General features: G+C 37.2%; 1 protein-coding gene across 1 annotated transcript in view; it reads right to left on the bottom strand.

Annotated features, from left to right (window-relative positions):
* Nucleotides 1-17,079, bottom strand: part of REV3L (REV3 like, DNA directed polymerase zeta catalytic subunit) — a 115,652-nt gene that overhangs the window by 22,139 nt on the left and 76,434 nt on the right. The window contains exons 15-19 of the mRNA XM_066179405.1: nt 16,654-16,736; nt 15,497-15,622; nt 13,755-13,947; nt 11,244-11,355; nt 2,231-2,346 (exon numbers count right to left, since the gene is read on the bottom strand). Coding sequence (XP_066035502.1) covers nt 2,231-2,346; nt 11,244-11,355; nt 13,755-13,947; nt 15,497-15,622; nt 16,654-16,736 — 630 coding nt within the window. The remainder of the gene's footprint in view (nt 1-2,230; nt 2,347-11,243; nt 11,356-13,754; nt 13,948-15,496; nt 15,623-16,653; nt 16,737-17,079) is intronic.

The following is a 17,079-nucleotide window of genomic DNA, read 5'->3' as shown; positions in this document are numbered from 1 at the left end:
ACTTCATGTACAAAAATGTTAAGGGCTACAATCCTCATTTCCTTCACTAGAACTGAACCCATGTTGTGTGGGACTTCATAGCTGTAGGGAAGGAAACCTGACTGTGAAGTACATGGGAACATTACCATTAGGAACCATATAGTTCCCTTTCTTCTTTGAGGACCCATTCATGTGTATCCCAAAATCAGTAACTTGAGGGAGAGTTTATGTCAGGAAGATTGGTACTTATAACAGTTTTGCTGACTGAATTGTTTGGTTCTACATCAACTACAGTGTAGAGAGAGCTGTCCTGCAAGACAAGAACTGTGACTCATCCTCTGAGAACAACAGCAGAGGCACACATCCCAAACTGAGGACATTGTTCAGCCATATTTCTAGAGCAGTAAATCTTTGTAATCTTTGGAGGTTTTAAGAAATTTTTGACTGCAACACTTACTATTCCTCTTACCATAGACATTGCAAATCTTCAGATGCCAAAGATTTTTCTGAACATCCATCAGTACCTCTGAAGACTGTACCCAGAGGCATTATTTTGCAACTAGTGTATCATCTCAATTTGAGCCATCAGGGAAACTGAATGTCAAGTTTAATGCAATCCATTATTATTCCTGAAGAACAAATTGGAGAGCTTTGTGCTGAAGAAAGAAACTTATGAGCATTGATGGCCTATTCATATTTAAACTATCATGTGATCTTGTTTTCACATATAAAGTATTTAAAAATTCACCAAAGTTCAATTGCCAACAACTTTCAGCTGAAGATACAGATTTTTTTCTTGTGTTTTCTTGTCTCTGTCCCTACAGCTCTTCCAGCTTCTAACCATCTGCAGTTTCCTGGGCCAGACATTATTTTCACATGTATCACACATCTCAATAGATTTTTCTTGCAAGAATTTATCTCCTTCTAAAGCAATGTACACTTTAAGCATTTGTACTACCTTGTGACAAGGGACTCAAGAGTTCAGCAATGATGAGATTAAAAATCAACTTCTATTCTACAGCTGCCACTTGGTAGCTTCACTTGATTTCTGTTGCTTGCATTGGAAAAGACCATGAAAATCCAATCTCTATTTCCCTTTACATCCCTCAATATTTCACAGGCTTTTACCTTTCCTAGACCATTTCGTCTCTTCTGGAATCTCAAATTACTAAATTACTAGACACATTTGGATTACCCTTCTCATCTTAACCAGTTCCCCTATATCCACTTTGATAGGGGGGAAGGTTATGAGGAGGCTACAACCTCAGTATCTGAGGTACAAGCACACTACAGATTTTTACATTAACATTCATTGCTTTTTATTTTCCTTGCTCTATTCCTAACATTTGCTTTTGCAACCATTACAAAGCAACAGGTCCAAGTTTATAATAGAACAATCACAGTAATGGACTTCTTATTTTATAGCAATTTAATTTATGTACAGATCTTTGGCAAGAGTCCTGGCAAAACCAGCATTTCAACTGTTTTGATTTTTAAAATCTCCCTCATCCACATCACCTTGATGACTGCAAAGAGCTACAACAAATTTTTGAGAGTTTTTCATTTTACAAAGTCATCCTGACACTTCTCAGGTGCAACAGCACATTTATTTAACTGTTCCCTAACTCCATTATTTAGCATGATGGCTTCTATTGATTGGCTAAGTATAGACACTAGGCTAACCATCCTCATCCAGGTTTTCTTGCCAGACTAAACAGACTTTTTTCCAAATGCTGAGGAAAGCATCAGCACTTGGGCCAAATAAAATTTGCCTGAAGTACAAGAATGATCATTGAAAGTGAGGATTTTATTACAGAGTTGCTGTCCAGGACAATTGCTGCTCAGGACCAATTTAATGTTCTTGTATTCCAGCCAGAGAAATCACAAATGATGAATATGGCAGGTACTCTGAATGACTGGAACCAAGGAAAGCAAAAGAAGATTTGGTAGCAGAAGCACCTCCAATAACTGAAAACTTAAAACACAACTACAGAATGTAAGTCCAGGTTCATGAATACAGGACACACACAGAAGTGGAATATGCCAGGAATTTGAAAATTCAGAAAACACCAGAACCTCATTGGTATTTCTGATTTTTTGGGGGGCTGTGTGTGTGATTATACTATTAACAACACAGGAGCAAGAACAAAAAAAAAAGGTCTATCTGAAGAAATACTCTGCATTTGTTTTTAAAATTTGTTCATAGATTTCAACTTGCTTCTACTGGAACAGAACTAAACAAATAACTTACCTGGCACACGAGAAATCATCTGGCATAAATCAACATTCAGTGCTGCAGCCCTCTGTAAGAGATAACCCCAGGAATGCATCTGGACTTCATAGCCTAGCAAAATGTCTGGGTCATATCTAGAGAGGCAGGGGGACAAGAAAAAATGAGCTTCATATAATTTACAATAATATTTTCCATGAACAAAATATAAACAGGATTGCATTCAAATTATGTTGAGTTTAAAAAAGATGCAGTCACAATTGGTTTCTATGAAAGCAGCATCTGGACTAGGAGACAATATTTAAAACAGGCAATCTCTTAGGATTTTTAATAACATTCAACAGCAAAAATACTTAGAAAGCATATTTTCATTGGATTTTTTTTACATAGTTCTATTATTTGGGTCTTTACAAATAACAAAACTGAGGTCTCATCAGGCTTTATTGATGGCATCAGGATGTATCAAGCATAAAATGAACTCAGCTACTGGCAAGAGACAGATGTGCAGTGAAAAACAGCCATTCCTATGGAACAGAATTTGCCAGTAGGTTAACTGGAATGTTTACAGGTAATATTGTGTCACACATACTGCAGTGTAACTTTAACTAATCAGAAGGAACTCTGGGTTCTAAATGATGACTCTTTATTGGGAGTTACAATTTGTAGTTGAGTGAGTGCTGTCTAAACTGAAACATGGAGAAAAGCAACCACATCTACCAGTTCTCCTTAAATACCTCTTTAGTAAGACAGCCTTCTTTCTAGAAGACACACAAGGAAAACTCATTTTATGCTGTATCTCTTTCCAGCTGGAAAATCTGACTTAAGTATGACAAAAAGTCAGAATTGACTTCTGACACAATCACGTACAACCAGGCTCAGAGTAGAGTTCGCTAAACAGAAGGACAAACAATGCGGCTTTAAAGACAAAGCACAGGTAGGAGTTAGCTCAGAGGAGCCAGTATAACCCAACTTTTGAGACACTGTTAAAACCAGAAGTCATGATCTGGTGACTTGCTCAATAGCCAAGAATGATTTTGTTGGGCTGGGCAGAAAGAGACTGGACAAATTAGCATGAGATATCTGTTATTTTTATAGCAAAAAAAGAAAGGTTCAGTGGGATGAATAGCTGCTTCTTGGTTAGACTAAAAGATCTTCAGTGTATTTTCCAACCAGAATGATTCTGTGATTCTTTCAATGCAGCTAAAGGGTTTTGAGTTCCAGCAGGCAGCATTCAATACAATTGAATCACATTAGGGCAGCTGTCAGAAGGCAGAGGACGGGTGATAAGCTGAGTATTCTGTACCATAGTCTATGCCCAACCCTACAACAGGATGTAGGGCTTGTAGACCTTAGTTTATGGAAGGAGTAGGCAGGGGCCTTGGATTATGAACAGGAACTCTGTACTCCTTGCATCCATAAACACATAAAAAAAATTCAAACATTTCCTGACTGTTGAATACAGAACACCTTTTCCCTGAATACTGAGTTAGTTGTCTCACAGACATTACAAATGAAGCTTCAGATTTTATCAGGAAAGTGTCCTCCTTGCTTACATGTCCTAGCCAAAAGGCAATGACAACTCACTTTGAAGATACTAATTATTCTAAGAATAGCTCCAAAAAGAGTTTCTCCACACTTCTGCCATGGACACTAACCTTCTGTGAAAAATAGGTGAATGTTGTTACTCAGGATGTTACTCGGCATACTCTTCATTACAATTTGGGCTTTTGCACCTGCCAGAAGTTGCAAAAATCCCCTTTATTACCTACTTCTACTTGTGAGGGAATGGTTTTAACACGATTTTTGCCTAAAGCAGGGGTTCTAAAGTAAGTTTTTGAATTCTAGCATTCTACAGAAAGTAAAAGAACTAGCACTTTGAATTTGGGGGATATTTTGCTATCTGCTGTTCCTGTCAAAAGAATGAATATTTAGTTTTGGAGGCGGAAATGATCATCAGGAGTGGAAGCAGTAAATTTACTCAATATGGAAACCTAGTCTACCAATGGTACAACCCCAAAGCAACTTGGAACAATTTATGGACAAATGACTCAAGCTATCCTGCAGTTCATTCCAGCAGTGGAATCAGTGTCAAGAAGAGTTATGACTGCTTGCTGCCCTGTACAACATACAATGACTGTAAAATGATGCTCCAAAATTATTACTATCTTCATTTCAGCTTTGAAATCGAAATAAAAATTAACATATTTTCAAATTGATTCTTGTAACTAAACTATCCTGGTCCAAGCATATTGCAAACCGGTACTGATTAATAAAAATGAGGGAAGTAGTCACTCATTATCATATTTGAAAACTGGCGTCACATAATTCAAAATGAAAAATATTTGTAGATTTTACACAGGACAAGGCATTATGCAGATGAGCATTATGCATCTATCCATGATAGAAGCAAATGTGAATCAGAAACTAAATCGTGAAGAACTGCTTAAGTGGCATATAAAACAATATTTATTATGCCAGAAATTTGCTTTTTCTTATAAGCCTGTTCTGAACAGAAACAAGAACTGTTTGGAAGCAGTAAGTTGATGAAATTTTTCCTTCACCAACTGATGAAGTATAGTTGTTTTGGGTTTTAACTTGCCCAAGCAGGGCAATACCTTTCTCACTACCTACTTAAAAAAAAAATTAGTGGGTTATTATATTACTACTGCAACTGAATATATTTCATCAGTTCTGGAGGTAATCTTCCCATTACCTTTTAACCTAATGAACAAAATATATCCATCTGAATATAATCTCAAGAACTGTTTCTCTAGTATGCTTCAGATGGGAGGGTGTTTTTATAGGACAAGACATAAAAGCCCTTTAAGCTTATGGTGTTTTCGGATACATGCTTTTTTATATAAATAAATTGTACCTAACTTAAGTATCCCATATTTTAACATAATTTTATGTAAATCCACATGTAGATTGGAAAGTTTATTATTGAAAAGATTTTTTTTAAAAGCAGTGTGCTAGTTTTTAACTCAGCCTTGCCATTAGGGATTGCCTGTAATTGCACATTACCGAGTTACAGGCTATCACTTTACAGCACATTACTTTGCTTTTCCATCCCAACTAGACACCACCCCTGTATTAAGGAGAGTGTCTAATTTCAGCTAATTTTGGCATATCAAGTTTTCTAAACTGGTGTCTATGAGCATTGAACAAAAAGCCCGCTTTGAGTGAACCATTTTTTGTATTGTAGCCACCTCTTGCAGACCAACATCCTGTTCCTGTTTAACTTTTCTGGTGATGAGGATAGCTAATTAGATACTGACAGTGAAGTACAAATGTTGAAGTCAGACGACTTAGACAATGCTATCTAAATGGAAGATCAAGGTAGAGTAGCTAGTAAAGGAGAGATCAAATCTTACTGTAAATTCCCTGTAATCAGAGACCTTTAACGTCAGTTGGTCGATATTTAAAACTTGGATCCAAGTGGCATCCTTCTAAAAGCATGAAAACTAATAAACCTACTACTGGCAACTGAGTAGTTGAGATACTGCAGTAAGTTACACATTAATGTATTCTGTATATATCTGTATGCGTTCACAAGCATATCTCAGAATTATCTCTGAAAGAAAAAAGAAAGTAACATTAAACTGAAGAACTCCTTTCTAAGTAACACTTAGAACCCTGAAGTCCTGCACTACATAAGATCTACCTTATTCAACAGGTTTAAAGAGACTTATCAAATTTCCTGCACCTACTAAGAGACACTGTTCTTGCTTCTATACTGCTTGCTGATGAACTACATCCCAATTTATGCAGCAGAAATATCCTCTCCTGGCCCAATCTCATGTACCAGCAGTACCAATGAACCAGTGTGACACTTGCCGAGATCTCCTGTGGTATTCTATTTGCTATTAGAGAAGAAGAGATGTCTGGAGCTAAAAGAGTAGATTATTCCACACAGGAAAACAAACAGGCAAACCTGAAGTTTAGTTGATGTGAGCTTAGCTGAAGTGTGACTCTCTCACTTTCTCCTTTTCATGCAGTGCCACAAAGACAACAGGCTGTGAGCTAAGAGGACAAGTTTTATATGTTTCATCCTCCCATCTCACAGTTTTTACAGTATACTATGAAACTGGACTTCATCATCAGTTCAAGCTATTTCATTAGAAAAAATTAAAATGAGACCAGCTGTTACACCTGCAAGAAACTAGTAAATTGTAATACTGACATTTGAAAGCTGCTGGCTAGGAGTAAGACGACAGCAATAAGAGGTGTGCTTGCCAACATATGCTCTTTTGTTAAAAGGATGGGCCCTGATACTGCTTTGCATGCTGTTGCCAGACTTTCTGCAAAGATGAAAAGCAGCATTTATGCTGGCAGGATTTAAACACAACAGCATTAACATTCAACTCATACAGGCTGCAGAGAGAAGAAATGTGATTATTTTCCTTTCCAGCTAAGTTAAATATGCTGCTATGACATCTCTTCCTCTTTCTCATTTGACAATTTCGTGAATGAACACTAAAGCTCCCAGTTATACTTTCCCTTCTATTATGTGTCTGCTTTTCCTGACTGCTATTTTTCTTCCAGCTATGATTAAGAGAAAGAGAGGGGGTGGGGAGGGAGAAATTATGCCAGACCTATGATACAGACACAAAAGCAGTAACTGTACATAGCAACAGAATGCTTGGTGACTCAAACACAACTGAAATCTCTGAAAACACGTTTCCAGTTTGCTTTAGACAATAAAAATCCATAAAGTTGATACAGGATATTAAATACAGATTTCTACAGGAAAATGTCACTGATGAAGATGATGCTGGCCTGGAAAAAGAAGGTTAGATTAGCACATCTCTATTTTAAGAAGAAAACGTTGCTAGAGCATTTACAGAAGAAGAAATATAATGCACTGTATCCAAACAAAAAAAATTCATTAGCATTATACCTTACAAGAAAAACATTATAAAAAAAATTTAAGCATTAAGCGGTAACAGTTAATTAATACACAAATATTATCCCCAAAATGTTTATGTAAAATCTTCCATTACACTCTGTTCATGTAATTTTATCAAAAACTACTTCAATGGAGACAAGGAGCTGTGGGCGTCTGGTAAGTCTCAAGTAGCAATGAATCTACTACTCTTTTTTTCAAGCCCACCCTGTTTTCACATCCTCTGTGTGTCAGAGAGATGGGGACTTTGCATTCCCATATGAATTCCCCAGATTTTGCTCCTCTCACACCTGCAGGAACAGTCCTTTTTTGCTATCTGGTAGCATCTGCACTTAATGAGAAATGGAACAATTTGCCTTAAAAGTGAAGGAGAGGCCCAGACATTTAATTTCTCTTTCATGGGAATCCACTGCTCCATCAGGCTTGCACATCTCTAGTTCTTCTATGTTTTAAATCCTCATGGAAACATTCTTGTAGCATTCCCTCCCACCTATTCCTCCCTTCTCCTCCTCAATCAGATTTGTGTTTGCTCTTTTCCCTGCCTTTAGGTTCAGAGAGATGGCTCTCCTACTTTCTCGAGCAGAAAGGTTCTTCCATTTTTTTTCTCCCATCTCAGTGCAGCTGACACCTTATGGTCAGCAGAAGATTTATTCAAGAAAGCACTTTAGGCAGTACAACAGAATGCTTTAGGACAGCAATACATGTCCGGGCTCCATTTCAAGGAAAAAAAAAATCCCCTCCGACAGAGTTCTCAGTTCCAGAGAGCCTAAAACTTGGATCTCTCTGCTTCCAGGACATCCACAGTGGCTGCACAGGATTAGAAGGATGTCGTCTCTCAGCTGCTTTATGCCAGTTTTGAGCTGAAGCCCTTTTTTTTTTCGGTTTACAGCCAGAGGGCAGCTTACCAAAGACAGGAATTTTGGACCTATGCAGGTGCAGCTCCCTCTCAAAGCCTAAGACAGTTGTCAGGGCACCAAAACCCAATCTAATTATGATTTTCTTCTTCACAAATCTGTGCTGTTTGTTCTTCCTTCCCTCCGCCAAACTCATATTTGTGGCTCTTCCGTTGTGTCTATTTCCTGACTCTCAATCCTCAACCTCAGTATTCCAATACCTTTTAAAATTAAAGTTGTCTCTGCATAGACTTTGGTACTCACACTTGTAAGTACTTCCACTTCACAGGTTAGTCACTCTCAGTAATAGTCTCCTAGAAACAGAGGTGCTTATTCTCCTCAATATTTGGAGAAATCCGTGAATTTTCAGTATAGATGAAATCACAGATCATATTTCCAGAGAAACAACCAGGTCTTCTTCTGGTCTACTAGAACACAAGATGACTTATTTCTGTTTGCCAAGGGCTCTGAGTTAATCAGAGACAACATCTATTAATCCATAGAACATTTAACCTGGTATTTATTTCACAGGTGCCAAGGTATTAAGCGTACTGTGGTCATTCAGATCTAGCACAGCCTAAACAACCTCACAGTCATTAACTGAAGGCATTAACTGAATCCAACTTCAGCTCATCAATTCCAGAGAACTTTCTGGAGCAATACTCATCTTCAGTGAACACAGAATAACTTTAGCTCTAGTACAAAAAGTTTGGGAAACACTCTCCAGGGACAAAAAAACCTAATCAAAGACAATGATGAGCTATGAGTATTGCAGGAGTTACAAAATTTCCAGGAATAACCTTTCCTTCATCTGTATGCTGGAAACAGTGACCAAGAATTCTTTACTGGGCTTTTCCAGAGTTTACATGTATTGAGAAGAAGTTATAGAATCAACCACTATTTTCAATAGCCAGGATGGAAAGAAAACAAAAGGCCTAAACAAAGAAGTAGAAGGCTGAAATTTGAAACAAGTAAGTATGTTCCACAATTTCACATATATGGAATAAGAGGAAGAATTAGGCCAACTACTAAGAGAATGACTAGAAATAAGAACAAGAATTCTTAAACTGGATTGCATAAGACAATTCCTCCTGCAGCTGAGATCCTCTCTGTTTAGTGCTGCAACAAGTTGATAAAGTCTTTTCCTGATACTGACAATCAAGAGTGAATAGACAGTTTGTCATTCATTATGCCAGGAATCTGGAATTTCAGTCTTCCACTCTTCCCTCCAACAGGAAGGCCATGAACATGAACCAAAAGCAGGCTGCAGTCATTCTGGGCGTGCTGGTCAGTCACAAGAGCCTATTGTTGTCCAGCCTAAAGCATGTATCAGAATATAAGATACTGATACATTTCTCAGCTTGGAAATTAGGGTGATTTTGAGTGTTGCTCCATGAAATCCAAGCAGTAATGTTTCTTGAATATGGCCTGATAGTTTTCTTTCTCTAATCTATCAGACCTGCTATTAAGCGCATCTACCAGAACAGCCAAAGTACCTAGCTTGTGCTGGAACAAAAGAACACTAAAAAGATAAATACAAGATTGTTTAAAAAATAATTACTAATTTTTATTAAAGCTGCTTGCTTGTTCATTTTTCATTGAGGAAGTTTTTGCAGTCCGCTACTTCTTAATTACATAGTTTTATTACACTTCCTCCTTCAGTTAAAGCTGCTCTGGGCCTAGACATTTGTTTTGTGCTTAAGAAATACAAAACATTTACTTCAACAAAATTTCCCTCTCTCTTTTTTTTTCTTCCCAGGCTACAGAAAATAAAGGAGGAAAAAGAGCAGTAAACTGTAGATGTGGTCCAAATTTCAAAACCCATATTTTTTGAGTCCATCAGAAGTCTGAGAGCTGAGGTGCTTGGGAAGGAAGTAGACTAAGATGATGACAGTAGTCTGCCTCTCCATTAATAGATCAAACCTTTTATCTTCCAGGAATACAAGTCAACTAACTCAATCTTTGTGGATGAAATTGCTGCATCAAAAAGATATGCTAGCACATGCTAGAGAAGATCTCATAAGCAGAGATTTCTCAGTCAGCAACCTGGTACATTCCATCTTGAAGTACGCCAAAATTGCATTATTTTTTTCGCTCTGTAAAGCCTTCAGTATGTACAGATATAGAAGACTTCTGTTCTCCAGTGATAAACATTTATTTTAACTGCTGAGTTCTCTCTACTGTATTCTTTCTGTCCTGTCACTTTTTAAACCTCCACACAACTGGTGAAGAATTCTTCATTTATTGGCAGTTTCTCATTCTGAGTAATTTTTCTAAGTTTGATGGAGCACTAGATTTCCAAGAAAGAGAAAAATAGTATTATATTCCTTACCTGAATTTTGTCTTCTCTGAACAGGGATCTGCTGCTCTGTCAGGACCCACCCTGTGCTGGTTGCATTCAGCAACTCTTTTAGTATTCTGGCTTCAGGGGTTGGTGAAAGTCTTTCTCATCAGAGGTTTTCTGGTTGGAGAGAGAAAGAATTGCACATGTACTCTGCCTAGGTTTTGTTTTTTTTTTTTTTTTTTCCTGTGCCTCTATTCCAGCAGGGTGACTCAGACTTTAAATCTGTTTATTTTCCTTGAAATTTCACAGCTTTGCACCTCTCAGTAGGGTCTGGAGAGACGTCTGTGGTTCCACCTACGCACCAGGCGAGAGGGCTCCCTAACAGGCTTCTCAGCCTTGGTGGAGATGGGGAAAACCAGCAGTTTTTCAAGTTTGATGGAGCAGGGGATTTCCATTCAGAGAAGACAAAAATAATGAAGGAAACTGATTTTTCAACAAACCCATATTTTAAACTGCAGCCATTTCAGTACCGTGAAGGTTTTTTTCTGTCTTGCCTCTGAGTTCCTAGAAAACTCTTCCTGTCTGAGGGATCGTCTGTAGCTCTCAGCACTCTTAATATCTATTATTCTGAGAGTTTCAGAGAGAGATGTGTAATGAACTCTAGGGTCAACAAGGAAGTTGGATGTTAAAAATGATTACTTATATGGCTGGTAAATTTCAAGACTGTAACTCAGCTGCTTAAGAGGATCTGAATGTTCTTGCTGTCAGAGAAAAGGAAAAGCAAAAAGTATTTTTATTTGAAAGACCACCATGCTTGTCCACTCTAGAAATAAGCCTTTGAGGGAAACAATAACAAAAAAAATCAGCATTTGAAAGACTGGCAAGGGTTGAAGGAACTAAATCTGCTGTTCCAAGCCTGAAAAATAAAAGCAGAACGTACAGATATGCTACCTTTTTACAATATTCACTACTTCCTGGAAAAGAGTTCTTTCATCAGTAGCGTAACTGACTTCTAGTCCTGTAACTCCAGATCTTGTAAGCAAGGGGGCTTGGTCTCTGCTCCCTAGAAAATAGAAGTAAAAAAACCTGTTACAATTTAGAAGGAATTTCATTACTTCAGGCAACAATACTGCTTTAGAATAAAACATACAACTGAAAAAAGTATGGAACACAACTTATTTTTATCTTTAATAATTATCACAATTATTTCCATGGACTTATTTTGTTCCTCTTGGGTGGAGAATTTTTGTAAAATTCTGCTATAGTGGTAATCTTGCACAGATTCACCGATACAAACAAACTTAATTCAAGAGAAATTTCATTATTTTACATGCACAAGAGTCCAGCTACTAGAAAATTACTTTTAATAAGAATATTAAATGACTATATGACAGCTCACACACTGTTTTTATGCAAAATATAATTTTAATTGGTATCTTAGAGTAGTGCTTTGCAAAATGCCTTACAGAACGAAAATGCTATGTAACAGTATAGATCTTTTTTTCAGCACACTCCTAAGTTACTGACAGAAATGGAAAAACATGAACAACTGCTCACTTGATGAACATTAACAGTGTCTGCATTGATAATGTCTGACTAATATTTAAATTTGTATGCATTCAGGCACTCAGCATTTGCCTTCCATATTAAAAAAAAATCCTCTTTAAATGAATAATGCACAGCACATACTCTGTTTTCTCTATACAACAGATAGTATGATCTCTGTTACAATGATGTTGTAGATTTTAGGAACTGGAGTTCTTAAAGGCCATTCTACTTTGACACATTCTTAAGATCTTAAGAATTAAGAAAAGAGTGCTTTCAGAAATAAATGTTGAAATGAGTACTGTGACTTACAAAGCAGTAATAACACAAAAGGGGAAAAAAAATTTATCTCAATGTCAAGTCACTCCACAGGGAACTCAGAAAGTTCTAACCAAGAAAGTATTGACAGCACACATCAATTAAAGCAACAAATGTCACAATAACATTTAAACACATCATTTTATTTCACTAACAAAACCAGATCAGAACCTTTGTTTTGTTCTAAGTATCACTGGACCTTTTACAGAAAGCTTTTTCTTGATAAATTATCAGTGGCACACACCTAGGGAGCCATAGTGGCTATACTGTAGAAAAATCTCACTTAGTAAGGTAACGGAAATAAATTTTTTAGAGATAGTAACAAGCATATAATACCAGAATAAAATTCACTAAGAATAATAAGAACTAAGCTTAACATGATATAATATCTACAATACTTTGAAAAATAAACTGGTAAAAGAAGAAGCTGTTGCCTTATTGCTAAATTTATTTTTGGTAGGTTTTTGTCCACACATAAAATTTTAGACAGTATTTTGTGGTTTGATACATATTCACAATGCCAAAGAAACCCTGAAAGAAAGAGGACTACTTTGGGGATGTTTTTTGGTTTGAGGGGTTTTTTTTTGTTGGGTTTGTTGTTTTTTTTTTACTAGCCTAAACCAGTGGTACTCAACCTTTAACAGCTGGAGAGCCACTTCTTAATAAAATGGAGTTGTAGAGCACCATGAAATCAAGTATCAACAGTGTGATTTTGTTTTTTCCATCATGACACTTCAATGTGTGATGATGCTGCCTTAATGCCACCACACATTGATACATCACGACATGACACATCAGCATCCTCTCTCCCAGCAGCATTCTGTCTTCAATCCCTTTGGCTGCTAGGAAGGAGTGGGGTGGAGGGGTGCAAGGGGCAAAAGGGCAAGTTTTTCCCCATTCTGCCCCACAGCTGCTGGGTGGGAGGTGATCTCTACTCTTACCTGTGGGGGGATCCCAGCAGCTCCTTTTCTTTCCCCCTATGGGAGGGGGAACTTCAGCGACTCCCACACTGCTGGTCCATTTGCTCAGTGCTCCCCGCGCTGCCTGATAGAGTGGAGCGCCGATCAGATGCCTACATTGCGAGAGCCGCCTGTAGGGCCATGAAGAGCCACATCCGGCTCTAGAGCCACAGGTTGAGTATCACTGGTCTAAACAAAGCCAAAAAGGTACAATAGAATAAGGGCCCCTGTTTAGATCCTAAAAGGATCAGATAAAACCACAAAAATAACCCTTAAGTAAAATATAAAACATACTGTCTTGCTTTTAACATTTTCTACTTGCAGCTATCCAGCAACTTGAGTAGGAAACTAAAGGCAGGTTTTCCTCTTTACACTTTTAGAACACTGCAGGAGCTTGTCCACAAGGATGCAAATGAGGATATTTTGCACACGCAAATGTTATTTGTGGTTTACAGCCCATGCAATAGTTCTTTGGAAGATATAAGCAGGAAAACTCCATCTTTAATATGGCCATTCAACAAAGACAAAATTAAATGAGATACATAGTAAGACAGATACTCTATTACATTTTGCTTGCTACTGTTTGTTACTATGAAATAGCATTTTTGTAAAATATATTAAGAAAAAAAGAAATAGGAACCTTGGCTCGAGAGTGTTCTGCCTCTATCAATCACTATAGCACCAGTGATTTCTTTTTTATCAGTATTTGGCAGGGCTGAGTCTGATGAGATGCAATAGAATAAAGCACAGATCGGATCAAACTCTGGGTCTGGTTCCAAATCTCGTCTTGTTCGAGCATGTAACTCCATACTGATAAGGGTAAGGTGTTGGACCTAGCAACAAATAAAGACATATGTTAGTTTGTTCTGCAGGTTTCTTAAAAAAGATTAATAGAAGACTATCAGTGCAAATGAGGACAGTGCAGACATTTATATAGTGGTATTACATTGCAACTACAAGGTTCCATCTGAAAATTAACAGCAGTGGTTAAACATGCATCTTTGAATCTCACTTTTTTGCAAATAGCACCATCTTAGGAAAAGCTAAGATTAATCATTAAACACTTTTATACTCAGTTATGGAAATTCAGTGTACGTTTCTGAGTACTGTATTCTTCTGCAAAAAGCAGAAAATAAGACAAAAAACCAGATAATGTTCAACTTCAACAACTGTAAAATCCTGTAGTGTTTTCAAACAGTTTCGTATATTGAGCTGAATCTCATTTCTGAACTGATCAAGAACAAAGAATCACTCTTGGTCCTTCTTCTCCCTTCCCTCCCTCACCCAAGACAAGCATAAAGACTAAAGTCTTACAGGAAGTTAGGGAGAATACCTAACTTTGCCTTCAGTTGCATTAATGAACTTCCACATCATACTGCCAGAACTTTTTGCAGAATGGTTTACATTAAGAAAATCCTAATCCCTATATACTGTCAAGTTTTGACTCTGCAGTAAAGACAGTATTATTTAATACTGTTTCAACACTATGTTGCTGCTCTGTTGTCTTGCACAATATTGCTCATATTGTGGATTAATGTGGACAGATTATGAGGGAAAAATTAGAAGTATTTCTGTGTACGTTGGATGCCCTAGTGACAGCCTGATTTCCTCTAGATTTGTGTGCTAAATCACTACAAACATCACTGAGTGAAATTTTACTATCAAAGCTCCATCTCCATTTCCCCCCAAGATCACTGGTTTCTTGTGGCTTCTCCTATGTCCTTTACTCAGTGCTATCTCCCCATCTTCTCTATAAACTGGCCAACAGCTAATTCCAGGTGTGGAGATGTCTAGAATCACATATACACAGACTGCTTGCCCTGTCAGCAGCCAAGCACAGCAGTACTGTATTTACATTCCTTCCCTTTCTCCAGCACTTCGATTCCTCTCCCCACACCAACCACTCACCTACATTAAATATATAGAGACCTTTGAGATAGGCACCCTTTTGTTAAATGTGGCAGAAACTGCCCAACAGGTTCAGAAGGTAACAAATAGAAATACCAGGAGGGCCTTACTGATTGCTGCCAGATGCTTTATTTCTTAGGGAAACTCCATGAAAATTATGGTCAACTAGTTTTTCAAGTAATGTTTTTATACAAAACTTACTATTTCTTCCATCTGATTTTCCCCTTATTCTTATTTTTAAAGACAGGTCTACCATCTTCCCAACCAAAATACTGCAAAGTATATTTTCATACTGTTAGAGGAATTGGACATCAAGCTGAAACTGGGAGACCAACTATAAGCTGCAGACATCACACACTGATTAATTTTTAAGTCATGCAGGGAACCAGGAGAAAAAGATTTTTTATTTCTGCCAGTATAAAGCTGGCCCGATAAATTATAATTTTATAAACTGACATGTAACAGTTAAGTTACCTCATGTAAAGATTTTGCTTCCTGCAGGTTTTCCACACTGACTTTAAAACCGTAAGTATTATTTAAAGATGGTCCTTCAATCTGGGAAGTCTCTTTCTTTGGAGCACCGAGGGCAGCAAATTGATTCTAATGAGGCAGGGGGCAAGAAAAAAGCACAGGATAGTGAGAAAACACAGGTTGCTAAATTCATATGTAATACTAAACAATATGCAATATTAAATACAAATTTATCAATGAAAATTCAAATGCTACACTGCAAATTACTAAAAAGATCCCAGCCTTTTATTTCCTCATCTCATTTTTCAACAAGCAAACAATAGTTGTATCTTTCTGCCTTTTAGGAATAATTTTAAATCATAGCAAAGCACGAGGCAGTTTGAAATATTTTAAAAAACCTCCCAAACAACTAAAAAACCCCCAAAAAACAAACCCAGTCTCACGTATACTGGCTTCCTTGGAAGTCTGAGGATATGGAAACCAGCAATTCTCTGGTCTCTCTTGAGCAACAAATTGTCCAAAACCTGTTTCAGTCATCACTTTTAAAGGCACTGAATTAAAGGTACATTAAGTACCTCCTTGAAACGGGTGAATACCAGTGTACTGAGAAGAAAAAACTACTGGGTCACTCCAGTAATAAACCCAGCCCGTCATTCTATTCCAACATGGAGAGCAGAAACACTCTTATTTAAGTAAAACAAGTCCAACCTCTTCCTCCTCTGTTGGCACACCACAAACTGCCTTCCTTGTTTACAGAAAATGCTTAGAACATTGTCTGAAAACTAATGCACATAGAGACACATAAATATACACAGGTCTGGGTATACATATATGAAAAAGGGAAATCACACTAGAACTTAAAAAGGGTGTTGTAATGCAAAGAGCAAAACATCTTCACCTGGTATCTCTTTAGTGTTTCCTTAGTTTTTCACTACCCTAGAGCTGCACCCTCAATCTCCAACTTACACCCGCTTCCCTCAAATTAAACTTATAAATTTCTTCCTAACTTTGAGTGTGCTCTGATTCTACAATTGTAGCCTACCATTTTAAATATATTTTCAAGACCTTACCAGCAAAAGATAAAAACAACAAAGAATAAAGAATGGAAATGAGTATATGCTGCATTAAAAAATACATCTGTACAGAAAATAACAATTTACCTTCATTTGTGTGGTTAGAAGTACTCTTCGAAGACCATCAGTATTACTTCCCCTCTTGTGGCTCAGTTTCTGAGCTTTTGGTTCTGTAAACAGATCAGTGAAAGACTACTTAGCCACAATAGTATTGTCAAGGCATTAAACAACATGCAAGAAATAACAGAGGCATTTCATTAACGTTACAAACAAATATTACACATATAAGCAAAACCCAGCTTTATCCTTTGTCAAATCCAAAGCACAACTACTAATTTGGTATTTATGGACATTTAGGAACATAAATAAGTTACAAAGCCTCACATCATTATCATCTTGAACACTGCAATATTATTCACACTCTACACTGAGATTATTTTTGGAAAAACACAAGCAATATAGTCAGTAAGATTAAAAAATCCCCCAAATAAGCAATTTAAATTAAGCTTTTAA

The sequence above is a fragment of the Chamaea fasciata genome, unplaced genomic scaffold, assembly GCF_029207755.1.
Source record: "Chamaea fasciata isolate MVZ Bird 193981 ecotype frontalis unplaced genomic scaffold, bChaFas1.0.hap1 SCAF_3, whole genome shotgun sequence".
Lineage (NCBI taxonomy): Eukaryota > Metazoa > Chordata > Aves > Passeriformes > Sylviidae > Chamaea > Chamaea fasciata.
This window is presented reverse-complemented; position numbering and strand designations above follow the sequence as displayed.